The 24,560-nt window shown below is 47.9% G+C and overlaps 3 protein-coding genes across 11 annotated transcripts in view; 2 read left to right on the top strand and 1 right to left on the bottom strand.

Annotated features, from left to right (window-relative positions):
* The window catches only part of NAA25 (N-alpha-acetyltransferase 25, NatB auxiliary subunit), a 55,468-nt gene extending 42,021 nt beyond the window's left edge, over nt 1-13,447 (top strand). Inside the window, exons 19-25 of one of the 2 annotated variants that reach the window (XR_014775464.1) lie at nt 130-253; nt 1,575-1,640; nt 3,085-3,182; nt 4,686-4,796; nt 7,843-7,989; nt 10,588-10,857; nt 10,955-13,447. Coding sequence is in view for 1 of the 2 variants with exons in the window: in XM_084762100.1 (XP_084618226.1) it covers nt 130-253; nt 1,575-1,640; nt 3,085-3,182; nt 4,686-4,796; nt 7,843-7,989; nt 10,588-10,710 (669 nt within the window). In the remaining variant the exon portion in view is untranslated. Of the gene's footprint in view, nt 1-129; nt 254-1,574; nt 1,641-3,084; nt 3,183-4,685; nt 4,797-7,842; nt 7,990-10,587 lie in introns of both variants that reach the window. The other variant, XM_084762100.1, reaches the window with a different exon arrangement.
* Nucleotides 13,448-16,621: 3,174 nt separating this feature from the next.
* Nucleotides 16,622-23,749, bottom strand: ERP29 (endoplasmic reticulum protein 29). Its single transcript, XM_084762158.1, has 3 exons — nt 23,494-23,749; nt 18,708-18,846; nt 16,622-17,419 (listed from the first exon to the last, which is right to left on the bottom strand). Exons 1-3 carry the CDS (start codon nt 23,635-23,637, stop codon nt 16,920-16,922), a joined length of 783 nt encoding a protein of 260 aa, XP_084618284.1. The 5' UTR covers nt 23,638-23,749; the 3' UTR covers nt 16,622-16,919.
* Nucleotides 23,750-23,872: 123 nt separating this feature from the next.
* Nucleotides 23,873-24,560, top strand: part of TMEM116 (transmembrane protein 116) — an 86,055-nt gene continuing 85,367 nt past the window's right edge. Inside the window, exon 1 of one of the 8 annotated variants that reach the window (XM_084762146.1) lies at nt 23,873-24,049. Coding sequence is in view for 1 of the 8 variants with exons in the window: in XM_084762142.1 (XP_084618268.1) it covers nt 24,019-24,049 (31 nt within the window). In the remaining 7 variants the exon portion in view is untranslated. Of the gene's footprint in view, nt 24,158-24,560 lie in introns of all 8 variants that reach the window. The other 7 variants (XM_084762147.1, XM_084762142.1, XM_084762135.1 and 4 more) reach the window with 7 other exon arrangements.

Raw genomic sequence — 24,560 nt, 5'->3', positions numbered from 1 at the left:
AGCTATCTGCCTGCCTCTGCCTCTTGAGCACTGGGATTAAAAGCGTGTGCCACCATACCCGGCTTTTTTATTGTTTTATCCAGTAGTTACAAGTCCCATTTTCAAAGGTGGTTTTCCTTCTTTTTCCAGTACCCCTTCCTCGGGCCTGTCCCCACCAGGATGGGCAGATTCTTCAGTTCTGGTTGCTGTCAGTGCCAGGTCCACTCCTTCCATCTTGTCAGTGACGTGTATGAGCTTGACAGCAGTGGCTTAGGTAAGTGTTGATGGGCACACTTTTACTGGACCTTAATCATTAAAGGCTTAGTAAGTGCAATAGATACTGAAATCCTAAACTAGGAGGAATCACAAACACTCATTGGCTGAGCCCTTACAACACTGACGGGTAGATCTGCAGCCCTCAGAGCACAGCTAGAAGGCCTCAGAGTGAGCCTGAGCGCAGCAGCCCTGGCCCCTTCTCTCATTGCAGTTCTGCCTTTCTCTGTGTCTTTCAGTTGTGGGTTTGAATGTCTGAGGTCTCAGAAGAAAGGCCCTGCCATGACTTGCTTGTTGTTATTGCTGCTTTTTATATTTCTTTCTTTGTTTTTGTTTTTCGAGACAATCTCTCTGTGTAGCCCTGGCTGTCCTGGAATCATTTTTTAGACCAGGCTGGCCTCAAACTCAACAGAGATCTGCCTGCCTCTGTCTCCCCAAGTGCTGGGATTATAGGCGTGCCCACTGCACCCAGCTGCCCGTAGATTCTTATTACTTTAAAGCATTTTATTATTTTATGTGTATGAGTGTTTGCCTGTATGCATTTCTCTGCATCATGTGCATGCCTGGGGCCCTCAGAGGCCCTAAGAATGGGGAGGTCATAACAATTGAGATGTAATATAAATACATGAATAAAATATAGTTTTAAAAAATTAAAAAAAAAAAAAAAGAATGGGGAGGTCAGGTCCTCTGGAACTGAAGATACAGTTGTGAGTCACCATGTGGGTGCTAAATATTGAACCTGGTTCTTCTACAAGAGCAGCCAGTGCTCTTAACTGCTGAGTCATCTCTCACAGCCCCTAATTTAATTGTGTATGTGTGTTGGGGTGTGCATGGGATGGCAGGTGCATGGGAATTATCAGCTCCCCTGGACTTGGAGATACAGGCTGTTGTGTAGACCCTGAAATGTGTGCTGAGGACTGGACTCAGGTGCTCTGCAAGAGCAGTACATACACTTAACTGCTGAGCCAGGTCTCATTCATTCATTCCTTTTGTGTGTACATAGTTGTGCATGCATGTATATGCCATAGCATACGTGGAGAAGTCACAGGACAGCTGAATAGGAGTCAGTTTTCTCCTACTACCAAGTGGGTCTCAGAGATCAAACCCAGGTCTGGACGCTGGTTGACAAGTGGCTTTCCCAGCCCATTGCTTTGTTTTGTTTTGTTTTTAGCATAGATTGTTTTCTAGGCATGAACTCAAGCCTACTGCCTCAGTATCTTGGGTGCTAGGATTACAACTGTGTACGGCCATGCCCAGAGTGCTTCTTTATCATTCTAAAAAAAAAAAAAAAAGAATGTTGATTGATTGTTTTTCAATTTTAGAGGGTACGGTGGATATACAGGAACGAATAGAAAATAGTCTTGCATCTTTACTAGATCTGTTGAAAGGTAAGTTCTTACTGTAGATTCCTGGATTGTGCCTGTGTGTCTGACATTAGCTCACTGTTTAAAATATACAAGCATTTGGAGGATTTGTAAATAATAAGCATATTTTTGATATTTTAACTATTTAAAGGGTTGTTGTTTTTATGTTTTTGAGATGGTCTTCCTGTAATTCTAGGCTTACCTCAACTTGCTGTGCAGCCCAGCATGGTTTTGGCTTGGTGATAACTTTACCCTCCTCATGAGTGCTGGGATTACAAGCATACAGCAGTGCCACATCTTACAGTTAAAATTACTGCAGAGCACTTGAAAGCTAGTATGTACTGGGATACAAGTGCATGTGGTCTTACCTAGGCCCAGCTGGCCAGACTCTTTTTGCTTGCTTGTTTGTTTTTTTTTGCCAGACTTTTTTTTTTTTAATGTATGAGTGCTCTATCTGAATGTGTGCCTGCATGCCAGATGAGAGCATCAGATCTCGGTATAGAGGCTGTGAGCCACCATGTGGTTGCTGAGAATTGAACTCAGGACCTTTAGAAGAGCCATCTCTCCAGCCCCTTGGCTAGACCCTCAACAGTGTGGAGTTAAATCTCTGAAATGCCACGGGTGAGAGAGGGAGAGGTAGGTGTGTGGTGGGGTTGTCATGTGTATGCAAAAGCTGGAGGTTGAGTGTCTTGCGCCACCTTGTTCTCTGAGCGAGGCTGCTCTTTGAACCTGGACCCCTGGATGAACCTGGATGTGGCTGGACATCTGCCAGTGAGCCCCCAGCGAGACTTTCACAAGGTTGCTGATGATGGAAGCACTTTATTAACCGAGCCGTTCTCCAGCCCCGTGTAGATGCTCTCCTACAGTGACCTTCTTGGCCTTTCAGGTCACAGTGACATAGTTCTTCTAAACCACCCTTTCAGTCTTCCTTTATTATAACCTATATTTCAGATCTCTTAGCTGATGGCTAGGCCCTAGCATGTATCATTTATAGGACTACTTTCTTTATTTTGCAGACTATAGCACAGTAATTGCTAAAACTTTTTACTTCATATGCCTTGAATCTTTATTGGTTGCTTTTATGTTTGGGGGAGATTTTGGGGCTTAATGGTCCTGGGAGTGGTATCTGGGACCTGGATCAGGCTAGGCAAGCATTGACACTGAGCTACACTCAAATTCCACTGTAGCTCTTCTTTGTTTTTTGTTTTTTGTTTTTGTTGTTTTTTTTGTTTGTTTTTGTGAGACATAGTCTTGCTTTTTAGCTCTGGGAAGCTTGAAACTTAGTATACAGACCACGGTGGCCTTGAACTTGAAGATCTGCCTGCCTCTGGATCCCAGTGCTGAGATTAAAGGCATGCGACACCAGGCCCAACTTGGATTAAGTTTTTGTCTCTTATTTTCAGATTCTACATTCTAAAAGTATCAAAACTTAGGGAGCATAATAGTACAAACTGTCTTCCTCCCTCAGGTGTCTTCAGCACTTGTAAAGGCGACCTCTTGGAAGTGAAAGATGGTTATGTGAAGACCCGGCCTGCGGTCCTAGAGAACTTGGTCTTCTTTGTAGAGGTGTGTCTTTTTTTTTTTAAGTTTATTATTATACAGTTTTATGCTTGCATGTACACCTGTACACTAGAAGAGGGCGCCAAATCTCATAGGTTGTCATGAGCCACCATGTGGTTGCTGGGAATTGAACTCAGGACCTTTGGGAGAACAGGCAGTGCTTTTAACCTCTGAGCCATCTCTCCAGCCCTTGAGGTGTGTCTTCATCCTCCTCAGAAGCGTGGCTCTTACTAACCTTTCCTGTAACTTTACCCTTTCTCACCAATTGCTGGGGACACTAGACACAATTCACATCATTTTCTAAACTGGTTTTCTTCACTATGCTTAGGAACAGCTTCTGAGTCGCATTCTTTTCTCTGAAGTTCACCATATAATCATCATTTTGCCTATCTCCTTTGGCGCTTTACTTGAGTTCATTCCTCCATTTGTTTTATTCATTACCTAGCATTCTGCATTGTGAAGGAGTCTTGATAAAATACAATTTAGTTTCTTCCTGATTTGGTTTTTTGAAGCAGTGTTAGTTACTGTGTAGTCAAGATTGACCTTGAACTCTGAACCCTGCCTTGGCTGGAGTCATAGACACATGCCAGTACACTTGGCAGAATACTCTTGTTTTTAGCCAGATTCTTTTGTTATTGCTGTTTTAGAATTATGGCTGTTTGTATGTACCTGCTTGCACACATGTACCTGCAGAAAGCCCTGGAACTGGAGTCACAGGCAGTTATGGGCTGCCAGGTATCTGCTGGGCACTGAACCCAGGCCTCCTGGAAGAGCAACCAGCACTCTTAACTTCTGAATTGTCCCCATCTCTTCCCCTAGCCATTACCATATTTTTTTCAACCCATGCGTGTTGTCTCCCTTCCTTTTCCTGGAGCCTTCAGTCTCTTGAAGGCTGTATGCTTTGCTCTGGTGACTGTGAGAGGGTAGAGCAACTCAGCAAGGACTGAGCACATACATACTCCCACAGTGTGGGACAGGAGGCACCTGAGGACTCCCAGTTTTGATGCTGAGTCCCACTGACTGCTGTGTGGAGAGTCCTCGCTGTAAGGAACCCATGAGTCTCACATCCTAGCATGTGGACTCTGCACTCAGCAAAGGAACGTGAGGAAAATGGAGGCTAGCAGAGCAAGCACTGCAGGGAAAGACAGTGAGCTAGGCTGCTGGGGCATTAGATACACGAGGGAGCATCTTTACAGTGAGCTAGGCTGCTGGGCATTAGATACACGAGGGACCATCTTTACACAAGGAAAGGCTTATTCTGGCTCACAGTCAGTTTTCATTCCTGCTTGGCTTGTCCCGTTGCTGTGGTCACTGTCCTGGACTTTCTTTGTAGACCAGGCTGGCCTTGAATTCACAGAGATCTGTCTGCCTCTGCCTCCCTCGTGCTGGGATTAAAAGCGTGTGCCACCACACCTGGTGCCATGACTTTGTTTAAACCTTTGTCTCTGGCTGCTGTTTAGATACCTTAGTGTAATTTATACTGACAAATTTGCAAATTTCCTTTTCCAGACTATTTCTATCGTCCTTTGGGTGTCCAGTTACTGTGAGAGTGTCTTACGGCCATACAAATTAAATCTACAAAAAAAGAAAAAGAAGAAAAAAGAAACCAGCATCATCATGGTAATGACAGAGCAGCTGACAGCCTGGCATGGTTGCCTTGCCTCATGCTGTTCCCCTGCTCCAAGAGTCTTTCAGGGCTCTGTAGGCACCCTTTCCCCCCACAGCTTTTTTTGTTGCCCGGGCTTTTCTTGACTTTGGATCCTCGGCCTCCCCAGTAGCTGGGACATGAGTGTGTGCTTTGAGACAGTCTCACTATGTAAACCAGCTGTCTGAACTTAGTAGCGCTACTGCCTCTACTGCATGAGAGCTCGTGCCCCAGTCACATCCTTAGCTTATCGGCTAAAGACTAATGGCTCCGTGGAGATCCTTCCTCAGGTCATCACCTTCTGACATTCATCCAACAACATTTGCTATCTGTCTGTCTTGTCTGTTGAACCATCTGAAAGAATACTAGGCTTGTGACACTGTATCCAAGGTGCTCAGGGTGCTCACATGGAAGCATGGTCTCGTAAGGCTCCCAACTACAGCCTCACTATTCCTTTTCTAAAGCCTTTGGCTTTTGAGCTTTTTTGTTTTGTTATGTTTTCTTTTCTTTGTTTGTTTGTTCCAGGGATGGCCCTTGCTCTCCTACCGTTCACTGGCTAGCCTCAAACTCAAAAGATTTGCCTCCCTCTGCCACTATACCTGGCTTGTTTTTCTGATTATTACCATCACCCATGACCATCTGACTAGAGATGACCGGTTTTCCCAGTTGACACAACGAGTCAGCATCATGCTCTGTGGGAAGTTCTAGGCTAAGAAAGCATGATAGCACTTAGCTGGTGGGGGCAGAGAGGCAAAGAAGAGTTCAAGACCGGCCTTGGCTACATAGTTAGAGGCCAGCCTAGGCTATAGGAGACTTTTCCTTTAAAAGCAAATATCTGGAACTTGTCTGTTTTGTTTTTATTTTTTGTATTCTCTTAGGATATTAGCCTTTTTTTTTTTTTTTTGGTTAATAAATATAAATGATCTTGATATTGATGGCCATGTCTCCATCAGACTAATTAATATACTCTAAATTTAATATACTCTCAATAGAGATGCTCTTAGAATCTAGACTTTGATCTGAAGTGATAACCTCCCCTCCAGCACTGGCAACCCTGTTCTCAGGGCTGTGTGGTACTGAGCTTTTAGAGAGTAGTTCTTGAATGAACAGCTGAACAGTACAAAGTTTTCCAGTTTGTTATTTTCACAAATGTCGTAAATATATATATATTTTTTTTCCTTTTTTTTTTTTTTTGAGACATGATTTCTCTGTGTAGCCTTTGCTGTCCTGCACTCCCTTTGTACAGCAGGCTGGCCTTGAACTCACAGAGGTCCACCTGCCTCCACCTCCCGAGTACTGGGATTAAAGGCCTGCGCCATCACATCTGGCACAAAAGATTTTTTAAAATAAAAGTGGTCAATTTGTCCGCATGTATGTCTGTGTACCACTTGAGTGACGGATCCCACAGAGACCAGAGGCCATCAAATCCCCTCAGAAGTGTGAGTGACCAGTGGATGCTAGCAATCTCTAACCTGGCTCCTTTGCAAGAGCAGCCATTTTATTGACCAATGAATCATCTCTCAAGCTTTTGCTTTTTTATTCAGTAAATAGGTTCTTTCTGGAAAAAATAAGGCCCGAGATAGCTCAGCAGTTAAGAGCACTGACTGCTCTTCCAGAGGCCACAGGTTCAATTCCTAACACCCGCACAGGCCAGTAATTTATTGTTGTATGTAGTATGGGTACCTACTAGCTTACTCTTTTCTTTTCTCTTTATTTTTCTCACGGCAGGGTTTCTCTGTTACACAGAGCCTTGGCTGTCCTGGACTCGCTTTGTAGACCAGACTGGCCTTCAATTTAGAGATCCACCTGCCTCTGCCTCTGCCTCTGCCTCATAGTGAGGCTGCTCACAGCAAGATCTTGTGTTTAAAATAAAAAACAAAAACAAGCTGGGTGTGGTGGCGCACGACTTTAGTCCCAGCACTTGGGAGGCAAAGGCAGGCGGATAGCTGTGAGTTTCGAAGCCAGCTTGGTCTATAGAGTGAGTCCAGGACAGCTAAGGCTACACAGAGAAACCCTGTCTTAAAAAAACCAAAACCCAGCACTCTAAAAATAAGCAAACAAAGGAACCCTTAACATTATTGGAAGCCAGGCACAGTGGCTTAAAAAACAAAACAAAACCCACCTCACCCCATTATTGGAAATCTCAGGTAGGAGAATAAAATATTTTGCTTTTCTTCCCCCCCCACCCCCGTGTGTGTGTATGTGTATGTGAGAGAGAAAGAGAGAAAGAGAAAGATATCTGTACATCCGAGCATAGAAGTTCACAAATGGGTGTGTGTGAGCAAGAGGTGACTTACTTGAACCCAGAGCTCACCAGTTTGGCCAGTCTAGATATCCAGTTTGCTCTTGGGATCACCCTGTCTCTGCTTAATAGTACTGGTGTTACAGTCAGCATTTACATTGGTGCTGGTGTTGCACACTTGTAAGTTTTTTACCCACTGAGCTGCCTCCCCAGTCCTGAAAACAAAGCCTTATTTCCCTCTCTATCTTGTACTGTTCTTGTACATTTTCAGCCCTCAGGAGTCAGGACCATCTAACCCACTTTCTATTAGTTCCTCTCCACCCAGGCACGGTGACACAGGACTGTAATCCCAGCACTCAAGGAGCCAGAAGCAGGGGATCTCTGAGTTCATGGCCAGCCTGGTCTACAAAGGGAGTCCAGGACAGTCAAGGCTACACAGAGACCCCGTCTTGAAAAACAAAAACAAACATACAAAAATAGAGATTCATTTAAAAAAGAAAAAAACGCCCAAACCCTGGATACATACCCAGTGGTAGAGTACTTTGAAGCACACACACTGCCTAGGTTGATCCCCAGTATCTCCTTTCCCATCAAAAGAGCATAAAGCATCACTGTAGAGTTAGCGGCTAATTGGTTACTCCAGACTCTCTGTTTATCCCAAAGTGTATCCACCCCTGTGGTCACAGTATCAAACACTGTATGGTGGGAAGTTAGCATATGGTTCTAGAAAAGTACATGTTGAGGAAGCGTTTAATACCTTTACATCTTCTTCACCCCAGCCTCCGGTCTTCACCAGCTTTCAAGACTATGTTACTGGACTTCAGACTTTAATTTCCAATGCTGTGGATCATATTAAAGGACTTGAAACGCATCTAATTGCACTTAAACTTGAGGAACTCGCGTTAGAAGATGCTTCTATTTCTCTGGTAAGAGACGACAGGCAAGCAGCGTGCTTTCTGCACATGTTGAAACTTTATCATGACAAGTTAATGTTCATTTCATCATTCTCTCCTTGTAAGACAAAGGACCACATGTTTTGGACATGTTTGTTTGTTTGTTTGTTTGATTTGGATTGGTTTTTGATTGTTTTGTTTTTGGAGTCAGGGTTTTTCTGTGTATCCCTGGTTGTCCTGGACTCACTTCGTAGACCAGGCTGGCCTACAACTCAAAGAGATCATCCTGCCTCTGCCTCCTGAGTGCTGGGACTAAATTCAACTTGGCCTCAAATCTCAGCTGGCTCAGACTCTGCAGCTGGTGCCACGGATTGCTGTCATAGGCTAGGCACTGCTCCTGACTGTTCAGAACCCTGAAGAAGTTTCTCTACCCAAATGGAGAGGAAAACCTGTCTGATGGGATGGGACACAGTAGTAACAGGGGCCTGCTTTAACTAGCCCCAGCCCACAGAGTGCACTGTTCAATTCTGCAGGGTACCCGGCACTTGTCTATTTTCCCTGGATCTGATCCCAGCCTCACTGTGCTCTCCGGCCCTGGCACTGCTGGTGTCAGGGTTGTGGGGTGAAGCACTGTGCCTGGCTGGTTCTCTCTCTCTCTCTCTCTCTCTTTTTTTTTTGAGACAGGGTTTCTCTGTGTAGCCCTGGCTGTCTTGGACTCCCTTTGTAGACCAGGCTGGCCTCGAACTTACAGTGATCCGCCTGCCTCTGCCTCCCGAGTGCTGGGATTAAAGGCGTGTGCCACCACACCCGGCCTCATTTTTTTTAGTTTGTTTGTTTCATTTTTTTAAAAGTATATATTTTGTTTGGGTGTTTTGCCTATATGCACGAGTGCACCATGTGTATGCCTGGTGCCTGTCTCATTTTGTATCCTCTGGAACTGGAGTTGCAGGTAATCGTGAGCCACCATGATGGAGCTGGGAACTGAACCTGGGTCTTCTGCTACAGCAGCCAGTGCTCATCTCTCAATCTCACTTACTTTAAGCACATCTGTTGTGTTTCTTGTCTTTCTTTCTAGTCCCCTTTCCTCTCATGGGGGTCGTCAACTAAAAAGAGCGGTAGACGGACATCTTTCTTTGTATTTATGTTCATGAGAAGAGCATGTAGTATCATATTGTCTCATACCGCCTTCTGCAACTTGGGCTTTCTTTACTCACAGCTACACAGATTTGTTGAGACTGACACACGCAGTCAGCCTTGTGCTTTCTTTAGCTGTTTGTATCAAATGGGAATGAACCACAACTGTTGTCATCACAGTTTTTGGGAGCTTGGTTGTTGTTGAGGATGGAGCTCAAGGCTTTATATGTTTGAGATAAGCACTCTTCTACCACCCCACTACCCACTCTCTAGACTGTCGTTGTCTCCATGTCCAAAAGTGGTTGGTTCCAGAACTCACTCACTCTTTCTCTGAAAACCAACAAGCAAGTGTAGCTTTATAAAATTGTACACTGCTTGCACAGAACCTGTGTACATCCCCTGGTTACATGGGACTCGGCCACGTATGATGCCTGCCTAGAATGTCAGTGCTATGTATATCATTTTTATTCTGATTAGATCTTAATAGCCATAAAGTCCTACTCTGTTCAGCAGACGCGGTTTGCTCTTCAGATTGGTTTTGACATGTAATTGTTCAAAGTGTTTATACATATATAGCCTGTGGCTGGGGACAACTAAACCTGCTGTTTTGTGTATAATACTGAATTAAATGTATCTTGAGCTGTCTGTGGTGATGCACACCTTTAGTCCCAGCACTTAGGAGGGAGAGTCAGACGGGTGCATCTCTTGAGTTCCAGGACAGCCAGAGCTATATAGGGAGACCCAGTCTCCAGAAACAAAACATTTGCACACATTGTCCCATATTCACCTCCATTTCTAAGGCTGAGTGCATGTACATCCTAGCACTGTTCGTCGGGAGGTGTGTCTACTTTTGGTTGTAGCTCTGGGTTTTGCAGCACTGCCAACCTCATGTAGCCCTCTTTACTCACTGCCCTTTTTGTGTTTGAGCACATCCACTTTCTGTGCTCTTTGTCTCTTGAACCTGTACACTGTCACAGGTCGGGACTCATGGGGGGTGGGGTGGAGAGATGGGATGGACTTCAGTATTCAGATAGGAAAAAACAGACTTGGTAAAGCTGGTGCTGTTGAAAGGGGCTGTGATGGTATCAAATTAGTGATGCAAGTTTATTTTACTTGGAAACAGTTGAAGTCTCAGACTTTATACCTTGCCCAGGTTATAGTTCTGTGTCCGAGCTACTGAGGATTCTCCCACTTTTCTTGGCATGAACAGGGTACACACCTCTTCATCCCAGCCTGTGCCACGTGTCCATATCACAGGGTTTCTCTATGTAGCCGCGGCTGTTCTGGAACTCCCTCTATATACCAGGCTGGCCTACAACTCAAAGAGATCATCCTGCCTCTGCCTCCGAGTGCTGGGACTAAAGGCTTGTGCCACCACACCTGGCCCCTCTTCCTTATATTTTACGAACTGAAATGATATGGGAGTTCTGAGTGAGGTCACTATAAGCTGAGTGAATGATTTTTGGGCAAGACCACTTATTATTGTTTCTTTTGTAGGAAGAAAGAAAATTTTCAAAGACTGTGCAGGAGAAAGTACAGAGCAGTTACCTGCACTCACTTCTGGAAACAGGGGAGCTGCTGAGGAAAAGACTTGAGACCACAAAGAAACTAAAAATCTAAGGAAGTATGAACCATAGGCACTGAAGACGCTACAGCAGAAGATGACTACCACCTTTCCCAGCAAAAGCAACATCTGACTGGCCTTGTTCTAATCCAGAACTTCCTCACAAATGCATGAAGGACTTTGATCGTGAATTAATTTTTGAGGTATTAAATATATACAACAAATTAAATTATTGTATATAAACCAGAAGCAGGACCCTCATCTGGGTTTACCACTCTTTATACCTGTTCCTACCCACAGGACAGCAACAAGAGGACCCCACTTCACTCCCATCACCAGAAATGTCTGAGGTGGGAGTTACTATACAAGCAGCAATAGAAATTAAGTATAAAGCACCAACCTCAGAGCAGGGGGATTGCTATTCTGTCATGCAATGGGAGTTTGGGTGGTCCTTTAGCCATAAGAGGCAAAAAGCAGATATAGGAGCAGACATGGAAGCAGGGCCCTTTCCATAGCAGCAGGTTCCTTAGGCTCCCACAGAAACAGGATGGCTCCACAGAGGGTCGAGTGCGATGTGGCATGAGCACATGCTGCTGCAGGGCACCACACATGACCACAGGTGCTCAGTTTTGGCTTCATAGTCCTGATAGCCAAGACATGCCCAGCCCTGCTCCTGGGAGTCCTCAGTGTCAGGGCAGCGAGGAAGACTGAGGACAGCCCACCTCACATCATAAGCTGCTGAGGCCTCACTCCTGGTCCTCTAGGTAAGGCAGGAAGAGCAGCTGAAAGAGGGGTAGGTGGTTTGTGCAGGCGAGTCTGATACTTGTGTTATGGGTTTGGAGTCTCATTCTGCAGCCATTTCATGAGTCACACAGATACACATGCATAAATATGCTTGGAAACAAAGATTTACAAAGTTTAGTGTTTTTTAAGTGGGGAGTTGGAGTAGAAAAAATTGTATATTATGGATGTAGCCTAGGTTTTAAGTTTTAGGTTGACAAAAAGATACATTTTACAATGGGCCAGATGTCAATCTACTTTGTAGACAACTGTATCAGGTTGTATTTACTTTGTTTACCTGAGGCTGGAGATCTGGTCCCTGAGCCTGCAGTTTGGGAGCTTGAGAGGGAAGATGAAAACTGCTCTTGAATATGTTGTGCTGAGCTCTTACAGCTCCTTCGATGACTGTTTTGGTGTCTGAGTCCCTCTTCTGTTTTTATCCCTGTCACCTGGCTCCTGTGAGTCAGTAACTATAAAGTGAAAAAATTAATTTGTTGAGGATTGGTATTTCCCATGCACCACCTCAGCAAGAGGTGACACCAGCTAAAGGAGAGCTGGCAAAATCTTGTGGCTACGTTTGCATTTTATCCTTTATTTTGACATTCTTGGATTTACAAACTGGCATAGTGGTTAATAACAGTTTAAGCCACCCCACCCCCAGAAGACAGGGCTTCTCTGTGTAGCCCTAGCTGTCCTGGAATGGCTTTGTAGACCAGGCTGGCCTCAAATTCAGAGGCCCCTGCCTTCTGAGTGCTGAGATTACAGGCAGGCGTGCACTACTGCATCCAGCTTAGTTTAAGCTTCTAAGGAAGCCTGTAGAAACTTTACTTGTAAAATCTGCTGGAGCCTAGACCACGTAATTGCCCCAGAGTATCCTAGGCTCCATCCCAGAAGGGCGGGCCTTTTGAGTAAGATTGGTTTTTACTTGCCTTGAACATCAGCATGTGGCCATTTCCATAGCTATAGCCTGTTCCCATGGGGCTCGGTGGGCTTTTGCCTGGAATAATGTTTCTTGGATATTCAAACTGTACTGTAAGGACATGGACATAGATGCTCTAAAACAGCTATCAGCCTACCATCATCAGTTATGGACTATGGGCTGCCTCTCGTCCTCAGGCATAGCTCCTCCCTCTAGTGGTCTATCCAGTCAGTCCCCTGCCTTGACGCCTGGGAACTCTACAGGTCTTACTAACAAATAATGTCATGTTGGAGTTACACTTCCTTTATTACTTGCTGATTTTCTTACTAAATGTAGCATTTCAATTAGATCCAATTCTTAAATTTTGAAATAATTGTAAAAAGATTGAAATTATGAAGAAAAATGGCCAATATCTTTTATCAGTCTGTTCTTTTTGGAAGTTGTCATGCACTATAAATTGTGTACAGTTAAAGTATATATATATATATATATTCTTACTGAGTAAAAGCACCCTCTCCCCAAGCTTGTATGTCATTAGTATCTGAGGAGAATGCTCAGAGACCCGCTGCTGCTGCTCTGGTTTATATGGGTTTTGTTCTGTTTTTGTCTGTGTGTGTGGTTAAATTGATATTTAAAAAACAAAAACAAAAAAAACCATGACTACTGTTTACAGACTGAAAAAAATCACTGCTTTTTATACTACTGAGATCCTAAGTCAAGACTTTCTAAAGCAGGCATTGGGTTCAAGTTACTTCTCTGACGTGGACAGGGGTGTCCTCTGTAGTGTCTCCACATAATGGAGAGTGTGCACAAACCTAGGTGTGCTGCCATCAATTTTGTATATTTTCATAATTTTGTTTAAAATTGCATTATATTTTGCAGTCACCATGTTCAATCTGTATTTGTCTTTCATTTCAACTTTTTCAATATAAAAAGGGGTTCAATTTATCTGCAGGTTTGTTGAAACTCTTCCTATTTTTTTATGTGATTTATTGGTATGGGCAATCTACTTTTGAGAATTGAGTAAAGGCAGCAAATCAGCTTTAACTGGACAGACAGGCTAGCTTACATAAATATTTTTATTTTTAAGTTGGCATTTTTGCCTAGTTCATTTTTTGTTCGGTCTTAAAAGATGAGCTTCCTGAGCCAGGCGTGGTGATACACGCCTGTAATCCCAGCACTTGGGAGTCAGGAGGATCGCGGTGAGTTTGAGGACAGCCAAGGATACACAGAGAAGTGCTGTCTCAGGGAGTAGGGGAAAGGCTTAGAATCAAACTACGCAGCCCTCCGGCTCTCGTTCACTCCTGAGGCGCAGCCTGCACTGAGCAGGGGCACTTGTGTGCGGAAGGCCGACAGCAGCAGCTACCGTGTGTTTCGCTGCAACACACGGCTCCTTACCCACTTTGTGTCCAGCGTCTCTGAGTACAGTCTGTGGATGTGGAGGGGCAGAAGCCACACGGCTCCTTACCCACTTTGTGTCCAGCGTCTCTGAGTACAGTCTGTGGATGTGGAGGGGCAGAAGCCACACGGCTCCTTACCCACTTTGTGTCCAGCGTCTCTGAGTACAGTCTGGTGGATGTGGAGGGGCAGAAGCCACACGGCTCCTTACCCACTTTGTGTCCAGCGTCTCTGAGTACAGTCTGTGGATGTGGAGGGGCAGAAGCCACACGGCTCCTTACCCACTTTGTGTCCAGCGTCTCTGAGTACAGTCTGGTGGATGTGGAGGGGCAGAAGCCACACGGCTCCTTACCCACTTTGTGTCCAGCGTCTCTGAGTACAGTCTGTGGATGTGGAGGGGCAGAAGCCACACGGCTCCTTACCCACTTTGTGTCCAGCGTCTCTGAGTACAGTCTGGTGGATGTGGAGGGGCAGAAGCCACACGGCTCCTTACCCACTTTGTGTCCAGCGTCTCTGAGTACAGTCTGTGGATGTGGAGGGGCAGAAGCCACTCGGCTCCTTACCCACTCTGTGTCCAGCGTCTCTGAGTACAGTCTGTGGATGTGGAGGGGCAGAAGCCACTCGGCTCCTTACCCACTCTGTGTCCAGCGTCTCTGAGTACAGTCTGTGGATGTGGAGGGGCAGAAGCCACACGGCTCCTTACCCACTCTGTGTCCAGCGTCTCTGAGTACAGTCTGTGGATGTGGAGGGGCAGAAGCCACACGGCTCCTTACCCACTCTGTGTCCAGCGTCTCTGAGTACAGTCTGTGGATGTGGAGGGGCAGAAGCCACACGGCTCCTTACCCACTCTGTGTCCAGCGTCTCTGAGTACAGTCTGGTGGATGTGGAGGGGCAGAAGCCACACGGCTCCTTACCCACTTTGTGTCCAGCGTCTCTGAGTACAGTCTGTGGATGTGGAGGGGCAGAAGCCACTCGGCTCCTTACCCACTCTGTGTCCAGCGTCTCTGAGTACAGTCTGTGGATGTGGAGGGGCAGAAGCCACTCGGCTCCTTACCCACTCTGTGTCCAGCGTCTCTGAGTACAGTCTGTGGATGTGGAGGGGCAGAAGCCACACGGCTCCTTACCCACTCTGTGTCCAGCGTCTCTGAGTACAGTCTGTGGATGTGGAGGGGCAGAAGCCACACGGCTCCTTACCCACTCTGTGTCCAGCGTCTCTGAGTACAGTCTGTGGATGTGGAGGGGCAGAAGCCACTCGGCTCCTTACCCACTCTGTGTCCAGCGTCTCTGAGTACAGTCTGTGGATGTGGAGGGGCAGAAGCCACTCGGCTCCTTACCCACTCTGTGTCCAGCGTCTCTGAGTACAGTCTGTGGATGTGGAGGGGCAGAAGCCACACGGCTCCTTACCCACTCTGTGTCCAGCGTCTCTGAGTACAGTCTGGTGGATGTGGAGGGGCAGAGGCCACACGGCTCCTTACCCACTTTGTGTCCAGCGTCTCTGAGTACAGTCTGTGGATGTGGAGGGGCAGAAGCCACTCGGCTCCTTACCCACTCTGTGTCCAGCGTCTCTGAGTACAGTCTGTGGATGTGGAGGGGCAGAAGCCACACGGCTCCTTACCCACTCTGTGTCCAGCGTCTCTGAGTACAGTCTGGTGGATGTGGAGGGGCAGAGGCCACACGGCTCCTTACCCACTTTGTGTCCAGCGTCTCTGAGTACAGTCTGTGGATGTGGAGGGGCAGAGGCCACACGGCTCCTTACCCACTTTGTGTCCAGCGTCTCTGAGTACAGTCTGTGGATGTGGAGGGGCAGAAGCCACACGGCTCCTTACCCACTTTGTGTCCAGCGTCTCTGAGTACAGTCTGTGGATGTGGAGGGGCAGAAGCCACACGGCTCCTTACCCACTCTGTGTCCAGCGTCTCTGAGTACAGTCTGGTGGATGTGGAGGGGCAGAGGCCACACGGCTCCTTACCCACTTTGTGTCCAGCGTCTCTGAGTACAGTCTGTGGATGTGGAGGGGCAGAAGCCACTCGGCTCCTTACCCACTCTGTGTCCAGCGTCTCTGAGTACAGTCTGTGGATGTGGAGGGGCAGAAGCCACACGGCTCCTTACCCACTCTGTGTCCAGCGTCTCTGAGTACAGTCTGGTGGATGTGGAGGGGCAGAGGCCACACGGCTCCTTACCCACTTTGTGTCCAGCGTCTCTGAGTACAGTCTGTGGATGTGGAGGGGCAGAGGCCACACGGCTCCTTACCCACTTTGTGTCCAGCGTCTCTGAGTACAGTCTGTGGATGTGGAGGGGCAGAAGCCACACGGCTCCTTACCCACTTTGTGTCCAGCGTCTCTGAGTACAGTCTGTGGATGTGGAGAGCAGAAGCCACTCGCACTTCACCAGCTGTGTCAAACGTGCATTGCGCCTTCTGGGGATCTGCATTTAGAGGGAGACTTGTAATGGGTGCAGCAGGCGTGGGGTTCACTGCTGCAGGAGTTCTGGTCACCTGAAACCTAAAGAAGTGACTCTGTGGGAACGCATTACATTTTACACGTTTAAACTGGAACAAATGTGGGTTGTCTGTTTTGTTTTGAAGATGGTCTCATGTAGCCCAGGCTGGTCCTTAAATTCACTGTATAGCTAAAGCTGGCCTTAAGCTCCTTATGCCTCTACTTCCCTAGTGCTCGGATTACAGATGTGTCATTGCATCTAGCTTTTATTGTATAAATCCTCAAACACTACAGCAGGAAAACTAAGAATTTGTCTGTAGAGAGAAAGGATGAAATATAACACCCTGTTAAACAACACCCTGTACCCTTGAAGCTTAGACTCAAAACTGAACTCCAATCATAGGCCAAGAGTACAGTCTGGAAAGAAAACTATCTAACCAAAACAGACTTTTATTAGAATTACACTCATCAAGGACCTGATCAGGACCTCCCTCTGTAGCACCAATTCCTCTGCAGGGGGATCTCACCAGCCATCTTGACTGAGCACACTGCTCTAGAGGTGTCCTAAGCATGGGCTCAGCAGCATGAATGTCCAGGTGTACTATGGGCTCAGGTCTCTGGCTCAGTACTGCTTTGCTCCACTGCCCCTTACACCCCACGGGGGTCCCATTGTCAGCACGTAAGTTATCCCCTTCCCGCCCCCAGCAAACCCTGAAAATCCCTTGTGCCCTGTCACAGCTCCTCCTTCTCAGCCCCCTTCTTCCGGAAGGCAGTCAAGATGTTTAAGCTCTTCTGCAGCTCTTCCTTCTTGCTGTCACTCATCTTGTTTTCTATCAGCTTGCTGATCCGCGTCATCTCTGAGGCCGGAAAGTCTTCACCTTGGTCCAAGATCTTCCCCATGATCTTCAGGTACTGGCTGGCCCACTTCTTCTCCGTCTCCTTCACACCAGAGAGGCCCTCTTGCCCCTGTTTCAAGATGGCCTGGCGGGCCTCTATACTGGAGGCCTTGATGAACTCGCCTGCCAGGGCATCATATGCAGGCAGGCAACCTGGCATGCCTAAGTAGACTCCCTGCCCCTTTAGCCAGCGCTGGATGGCTCCAACCTTCACTGCCCCACTGTATGGGACAGGATTCTCAAAGTCCCCATCCCGGAAGAGGTAGAAGACTGGATACTTGTCTTTGTCAAGCTTGTACTTTTCACTCAGCTCCATGTTCAGCTTGTCACCGTAGTCTGTGAACAGAAACCAGATGTGAGGAACTAGCAGGGCACTGTGCCGCGGCCTGCTGAGCAGAGGGAGAGACTGGAAGGTTGGCTGTGTGAAGTCTCTCACCAGAGACCTGGGTCTGAATTCTCGTACCAGAACCTGTTGTGGGTGTGAGGGTCTAGTCATGGTGCAGCTGTCAAGCTCTGTGATGCTGTGGGGTGCTTGTATTCTACAGGAGTAAATACTTGAGCCCTAACACGTGGTGAGGAAGCTCATGTGATCTGGGCTATGAAGGCAGCTGTGGGACCTGACTGAGGAAGAGCTGGGTCGGGGTGTGAGAAGGTGTGGGCAGGGACTGAGCTTGGATGTCATGAGTAGCACACAGCTACCCAGGCTGCAGCTTTATAGAAGAGGGAACGTGTGGTGAACACTGGCTGCCACACAAAGGCTGTAGCAAGACCAGCGAGAGAACATGGCCATCATGTGAAAGAATGGCACCCTTCCCAATGGGCAGAAACCTGCTACTAAGTAGTCCTGGCTTTTTTTTTCTTTTTAATGATTTATTTTATGTACACTGGGGTTTTGCCTGCATGCATGTCTGTGTGAGGGTATCCGTCACTTGGAGCTGGATTACAGATAGTTGTGAGCTGCCATGTGGGTGTTAGTCCCCTGGAAACGTAGCCGGTGTTCTTCTGAGCCATCTCTCCAGCCACATAGGCCACATTAAATCTTAAGCATCTGGCCACGAGTCTGAGGTACCATAGTACTTCCTTCAAGAGGTGTTGGGGACAAAATTCATGGGAAGCATAGTAGACACAGGATGAATGTTGGTCCCACTGCAGTTACTCTCCGAGCTCAGGGAGCTGACTGGAGATTGAGTCAACTGACTAACTGACCTGGAGAAGTGTGCCTGCCACCAGACTGCAGGAAGTTCCCAGGGTCCTCCCAGCTGGGAAGACACAGGTAAGGTCCTGGAGCTGCCAGTCTCACAGCTAAGGTGATGTCACTGAAATTCATTGTCTTCAAGTCTTGGGACTGTCACCGCTAGACGCAGGTGACCACAGCAAGCACTCCTCCCACTCCTGCCTTGCAACGACAGCCTGGGTTCTCAAGACAGGTAAAGATCTGGGAAGAGGGGATCTCTCGGGCAGCTATAGTTGGTCTGGGGCAGCACCTGCTCTGGCTCAGCTTGCTGCCAGTCCTGACAGACCACACAACCAGTTTCTCCAGGGTACTGGCTCAGGGGTTATTTATTCCCCCTCCCAGCTTCCTTCCTCCCAGGCCCTTCCCCAGCCATCCTGGACTTGTCCATACCTGAGATCCCCACCTCTGCCACCAAGAGATCATCGCTGGAGGCTGAGTTTTCAGCCAGACGCTTGAACTCATCCTGCTTCTCACCGTAGGGGTACTGGGTGTCGAACTTCACCAAGACGAACTTGCTTTTAGGAATAACCTGAGGGTGCATAGAGCTGAGCAAGTCGGGTGTTCAGGGACCTTTAGGGCTAAGTATCTTCCCCAAGGGGCCCCTGTTTAAGAAACACAGTGGAAGACAAGCTGTCTCATGCTGTCATTCACTGATTCCCTTCTGCCACACTAGTTACGTGTTCTCACCAGCAAGACAGTTGTGAAGCCTAGCAAGGTGACCCATGCCTTTTATCCCAGCACTCAGGAGGATCTCTTGAGTTAAGGCCAGCCAGAGCTACACAGAAACCCTGTCTCCAAAAAAAACAAAACAAAACAGAGTTGTGGATAAAAAGAGCTAAGGCTTTCCCTGCCAGTGTCTGTTTCAATAATGCTAAGGAGACTCTCGCATGTGCTTTGTTGTCCACTGCCATGTCTGCCATCTTAGGGGGTCTTTCTTAGTAAACAACAAACCACAAATCTGCCAGAAAGCCAAGAGCCACATAAGAAGCTGTCGGAACTATCTGGGATGCTTTGGCCACGGAAGCCACAGATTGAACTAAATTAAACAATTTCAGGCCGGTTAGAAGGTTGGTAAGAGGCTACACTTCAGCCAGTGTCTTCTAAGATCAGAGTACCGTTTAGGCCAGAATTTTCATTGCGGAAAAGTTAACTGAAATATTTCAGAATCTTTAACAACTTCAGCTCATCCAGGTGCCATGGTGCATGTCTGTTTATCCCAGCATTTAGGAAGCAGAAACAGGACAAGATGGAGGTCAGGCTGCTCTACATGGGGAGCCCTGTGGGTTCAGAGGAACTAGCAATGCTACTTAACCACTATTACTATCAAGTTGTCTGTAAGGAAGACCTGTACCTGTTCCTCCTCTATCCTCCTTGTGTTGCCCCATCTCTGGGTTGTTTACTCAGTGTCACTCACAGTGTGGCCTTCTGATTTCTTTGCCTACCATCTTTTCAGCATTTGTTCATGTATAGCTTTCAGTGCACACTTTTTTGTTTTTGTTTTTCTCAGTGCTCACGTTTTATCTGACTAGCTTTGTTCAGTAATACTGCCTTCCCATAATCAACTTTTTAAAACTTTTTTTAATTTTTAATTTATGTGTTATGTGTTGACTGTGCATCTGAATACAGGTACCAGAAGAGGGTGCTGATCCCCTGGGGCTAGAGTTTACAGATACCTGTGAGCTGCCTGACATGGGTGCCAGGAAGGTTCTTTATAAGAGGAATATTTGTTCTTGAGCACTGAGCCATCTCTCCAGCCTCTTCCAACCTTGAAACTTAATATTTACATCACAGGCAATCACTGAAGACATTATTTTTGACATACACTTGGTTTTACATTTTTAAGGATATTAACACTGCCTAGGTACATGAAGGACAGAAGTTATGGGAACAGGTCACTGACTCCAAAAAGTGCAGGGCTCTAAGGGCCCAGCAGCAGGAAAGACTGAAAATATAAATCAGACCATATCCCTGTGGCCCAGCTGGCCTTGTTTCTGCTCAGCACTAGCTCCAACTGTTGGTACCTGGAAGCCTCTTCCTGTGTTCTTTCCTGGCTGCCTCTGTCATTCAAGGCTCACTTCACATGTCCCCTTCGAGCGGAGAGAACTATTAGTTTACTTCCTTAATGCTCTCCAATCTCGCTCTGAAACCATATTTGCTTATTTTCTGGCCTTTCAACTACGGTGTGTGTTTCTTTTTCTTTCTTTTTTTTTTGTTTTTTGTTTTTTGTTTTTTTGGTTGTTGTTGTTGTTTTGAGACAGTTTCTGTGTGTAGACCAGGCTGGCCTCGAACTCACAGAGATCCGCCTGCCTCTGCCTCTCAAGTGCTGGGATTAAAGGCGTGCGCCACCACGTCCAGCTAGGTGTGCATTTCTAAGAAAAAGGACCATGGCCTGGTTTCTGGTGCATTCCTCAGGCCCTGGTGTATGGCAGACACTGAGAAATATTCTGAACAAAGCTCTAGCAATCTTGGAGAGCTGATGTTACGTGGTTGTGAGTCAAGGTGGGCAGAAACAGGGTGGTGGATCCCTACCAAGGGGCCTACATTTGTAATATAGAGAAACAATAACCATACGCTGAAATAGAAAGGAGATTTTAGCTAACAGGAGGCTGTAGTGTTGCTTCAGATGTGTGGGTGCCCTGTTAGGAATTGAGGCCAAAGGACAACTTGTGGGAGCCAGTTCTTGTTCTCCTTTCACTATGTAGGTCCAGAGGATTTTTTCTTTTTTCTTTTTTTTTTTTTGAGACAGGGTTTCTCTGTGCAGCCTCAGCTGTCCTAGACTCACTTTGTAGACCAGGCTGCCCTCGAACTCACAGTGATCCATCCGCCTGCACCACCACCGCCTGGCTTGGGTCCAGAGGATTGAACTCTGGCCTTCAGGCTTGGTGGAAGTGCCTTTACCTGCTGAGCCATCTTGGGGCCCTTCACTGGGTTTCTTAAGACAAGGAAGGTCTCATTAAATTGCCTAGACTGGCCTTGATCTCATGGCCTTTCTGCCTCTGCCTCCCCAGTGCCTGGCTGAAAATCTGTTCACCAAATAAGAATTTGCTAAGAGCCCTTCGCACCTAGACTCCATTATAAATGAACACAGCAGTGAACAGCACAGGGCCTCTCGCCTAATGAAGCTTTCTAGTGATGGTCAAAAGTAACAATGAGAAAATATTTTTCTAGGTTGGAAATCTCCAAAAGGTAAAGCATGTAACAAGATAACTGGACAAAGCCCCAGGAGGAGCCCCTTGTCTTCTCTGAAGACAGTGCAGTTTGGGAGAAACTGGAGGAGACACCTGTTGACTCACATGAACACAGCATACCAGGCCAACTGTCATATTAGATGCTCAATAGATAATCTGGTATGCTGTGTAGAGTCAGAAGAACACATCAGGTACAGCCAGATGGATGGTGGCATGTGCCTTTAATCCCAGCACTCAGGCGAGTGGCAGAGGCAGGCGGAGCTCTGTGAGTTCAAAGCCAGCCTCTCTTCTACAGAGCTAGTTTCAGGCCAGCCAGGGCTGTACAAACCCTGTCTCAACCACCCCCCCCCAAAAAAAAAAATCAGGTACTTCTTCATAAAACATGTAATAGTCTACTATAGGAAATAAGAATGACAAGTAAAGAAAAAACAATCAGTGATGAGCATCCTAAGAGGAACCAAACAGCAGCAGGCCTGACATTTAAGTCTGGGAGTCTGAGAAAGCAAAGAAAGGGCTCAAAGAGGTGTTTTGTTGTTTTGCTTTTTTGAGACAGGGTTTCTCTGTGTAGCCTTGACTGTCCTGGACTCACTTTGTAGAACAGGCTGGCCTGGAACTCACAGTGATCCCCCTGCCTCTGCCTCCCAGGTGCTGGGATTAAAGGAATGCACCACCACACCTGGCCCAAGGCTGTTAATAGCTAATCTAAGACGAAACAATGAGAAGTAACCTATTTCAAAGGCTGGGCAAAGAATGTTCCAATCCCCAGGAACAGCCAGTGCTGATGTGTTAACAGCCATGAGCTAGGGGCAGTCAGAGAGGCGGCTTGTATTTGGCTGGGGCAGATTGGAAAGGGGCACACACGGCTAGGAAATGAGGACCACAAGGGGACTGTCTGTTAAGTGGAATCTCCAGGTGCGGCCCAGAAGGCCGGTGGGGGTGACAGCCCAGAGCTGGGAGACAGTCGGCAAGGGTAGAGGAACACCAAGTGATTAAGCTTATGGTGCGAAATGTACCTTTTATTCACACCTGGACTGAGGTATAACTAGATTGCTGTATATGTCTAAAAATCAGGCAGGTTCCCCCCCCCCCAACTTCCGCCCCAAGAACAACCTTGAATGGGCTACATGTGCAGGATCCCACTAGCGACTCTCTCCAAAATAGACAGACCACTCGAGATAGGCGCATTTGAGTCCCCTTCTGTTTTTCAGTTCCTCACTATGAGACCAAAATAAGAAAATGACTCCTCTCCACACTTAGCTCGCCCAATAGAGGAAGTGAGAAGCTGCTGGTAGCTAGAGACAGACGCATGAGGAGTTGGTCCACAGAGGCCACTGTAATCGGCCTCTAACATTTCCACCATCCATTTACCCAGACCTAGATGCCAAATTTTGTAAAAATTGCCGGGGGGTGGGGTGGGGTAGTGACTGTTCTTCCGTGCCTTGGTCCGGTTTTGTTCAGTACCTTCTCTGCTCCAAGAAGTTCTCTACAGGTGGCAGATCCGCACCTTTGTACCCTGGCACACTGTAGGGGTCTGCGTGCTATCTGAACATGGTTTGCACATCGCCAAGCAGGCTACAATCCACCCTCAAGAGAAGAGGGGGAGCGGACTTGCATGCTAACGTGCAAAGTTCTCTTCACCACCCCCACCCCATCAGGGACCGTCGACCTCGCCCCGCCCTCTGGTCTTCCACTTGGGACTCGTGGATTGGATCTCTCCCGGCATTGTCTTTTCCCTATAGATAAAGAGAAGGGACACTTAGGTCCCTTGGTAGCTATTTTGTAAAGAGGTAGCGAGTACTCAGGCTGCAAAGCAAAGGCAAGGGTGCTTCTGCTCGGTCGACGCTGGGCCTATAGGTCGCTCGGATGTCTATACGTTCCCTAGGCACTGCCTGCGGCCACCCCTAGGAACCCAACGTCCCCACCGGCGCGCGCTCCCACGCCGTCTGGGCGTCTGGCTGCACCTGCGCACGACCCTCAGCCCTCATTACCTTGTAGAAAGTGACTGTGTCCAAGGGAAGGGCACCCTTCGTGTGCAGGCCGCTGCCGCCGTGCGGAGCGAAGAGGAGCAGCAGGCCCAGGAGAATGGACAGCGGTGGAGAGAGCGAAACAGCGGCAGGCACCGCGGTAGCCATCACGCGGGATTCCTAGAGCTGGAGATGAGAAAGCTGGGGACGGAGCCGGAGCGCTCCGAGTAGGCTGTCACGTCACAGGGAGGGCGGTTCCGCAAGCGCGCATGCGTGCACGTGACTACTTCGGGAGGCTCAGCACCCCTTCCGAGGGTGGAAAGGGTGGGCGGCCACATGGGCGGGGCAGCGAGAGGCCGGTGCGCATGCGTGATGGGCGTATCGGGGGGGGGGGCGCAACCAGGTGCTGGGCTAGCGGGCTAAGGGGGCCTGTCGCGCACGCGCACTCGGTGCCGCTCTCCTAGGCCGGCCTCCGCCGCCTTCTCGCGTGAGGAGAGGCGCGAAGCGAAGCCTCACCAATTCCCGCGCTGCTTTCCTGGCGCTGGGCCGATGCGGTCTGGTGAGACTCTCGCCTCTCTCGGTTAGTCAGCTGTCACTTGTAGTCGCCGCCATGCCCTTGTAGGCCTCCCCTGCTCCAGAAGCTGGAGGAATAAGGCCTGTTCGCTGTTCTACTTCCGGCCAGGTTGTGGTAGGTGGCACATGCTTGTACTCTCAGCACGAGGCAGGAGGGGTGGCAAGACGAGGCTGGACCGCGTAGTGAGGAAACCGGCCTCCGTTTTCAGTGACTGGGGATAAAAGCGTGAAATAATTTTGTATTGGAGAAAATATGGGGATAGTAACCCGCCGGCTGTGGGGGCGGGGCCGCAAGCCCCGCGCTAGGAAAGCTGTCGGTCTGCATAGGCGCTTGCCCGATGTACACCGTGTGTTCTGGGTCTGCAAGGACTGCATAGGCGCCACTCGCCCCATATAAGTTACATCCTCAGCAACCAAGGAGAAATCTAGCTGTGGCCCCGCCTGGTGTTGACACACAGGGTTAATCACACCACGCCTGAGGCCAAGGCTGCTGCTGAACCTGAGTTTTAAGGCCAGCC

Source organism: Acomys minous, assembly GCF_964271855.1.
Source record: "Acomys minous genome assembly, chromosome: 16".
Classification (NCBI taxonomy): domain Eukaryota; kingdom Metazoa; phylum Chordata; class Mammalia; order Rodentia; family Muridae; genus Acomys; species Acomys minous.
This window is presented reverse-complemented; position numbering and strand designations above follow the sequence as displayed.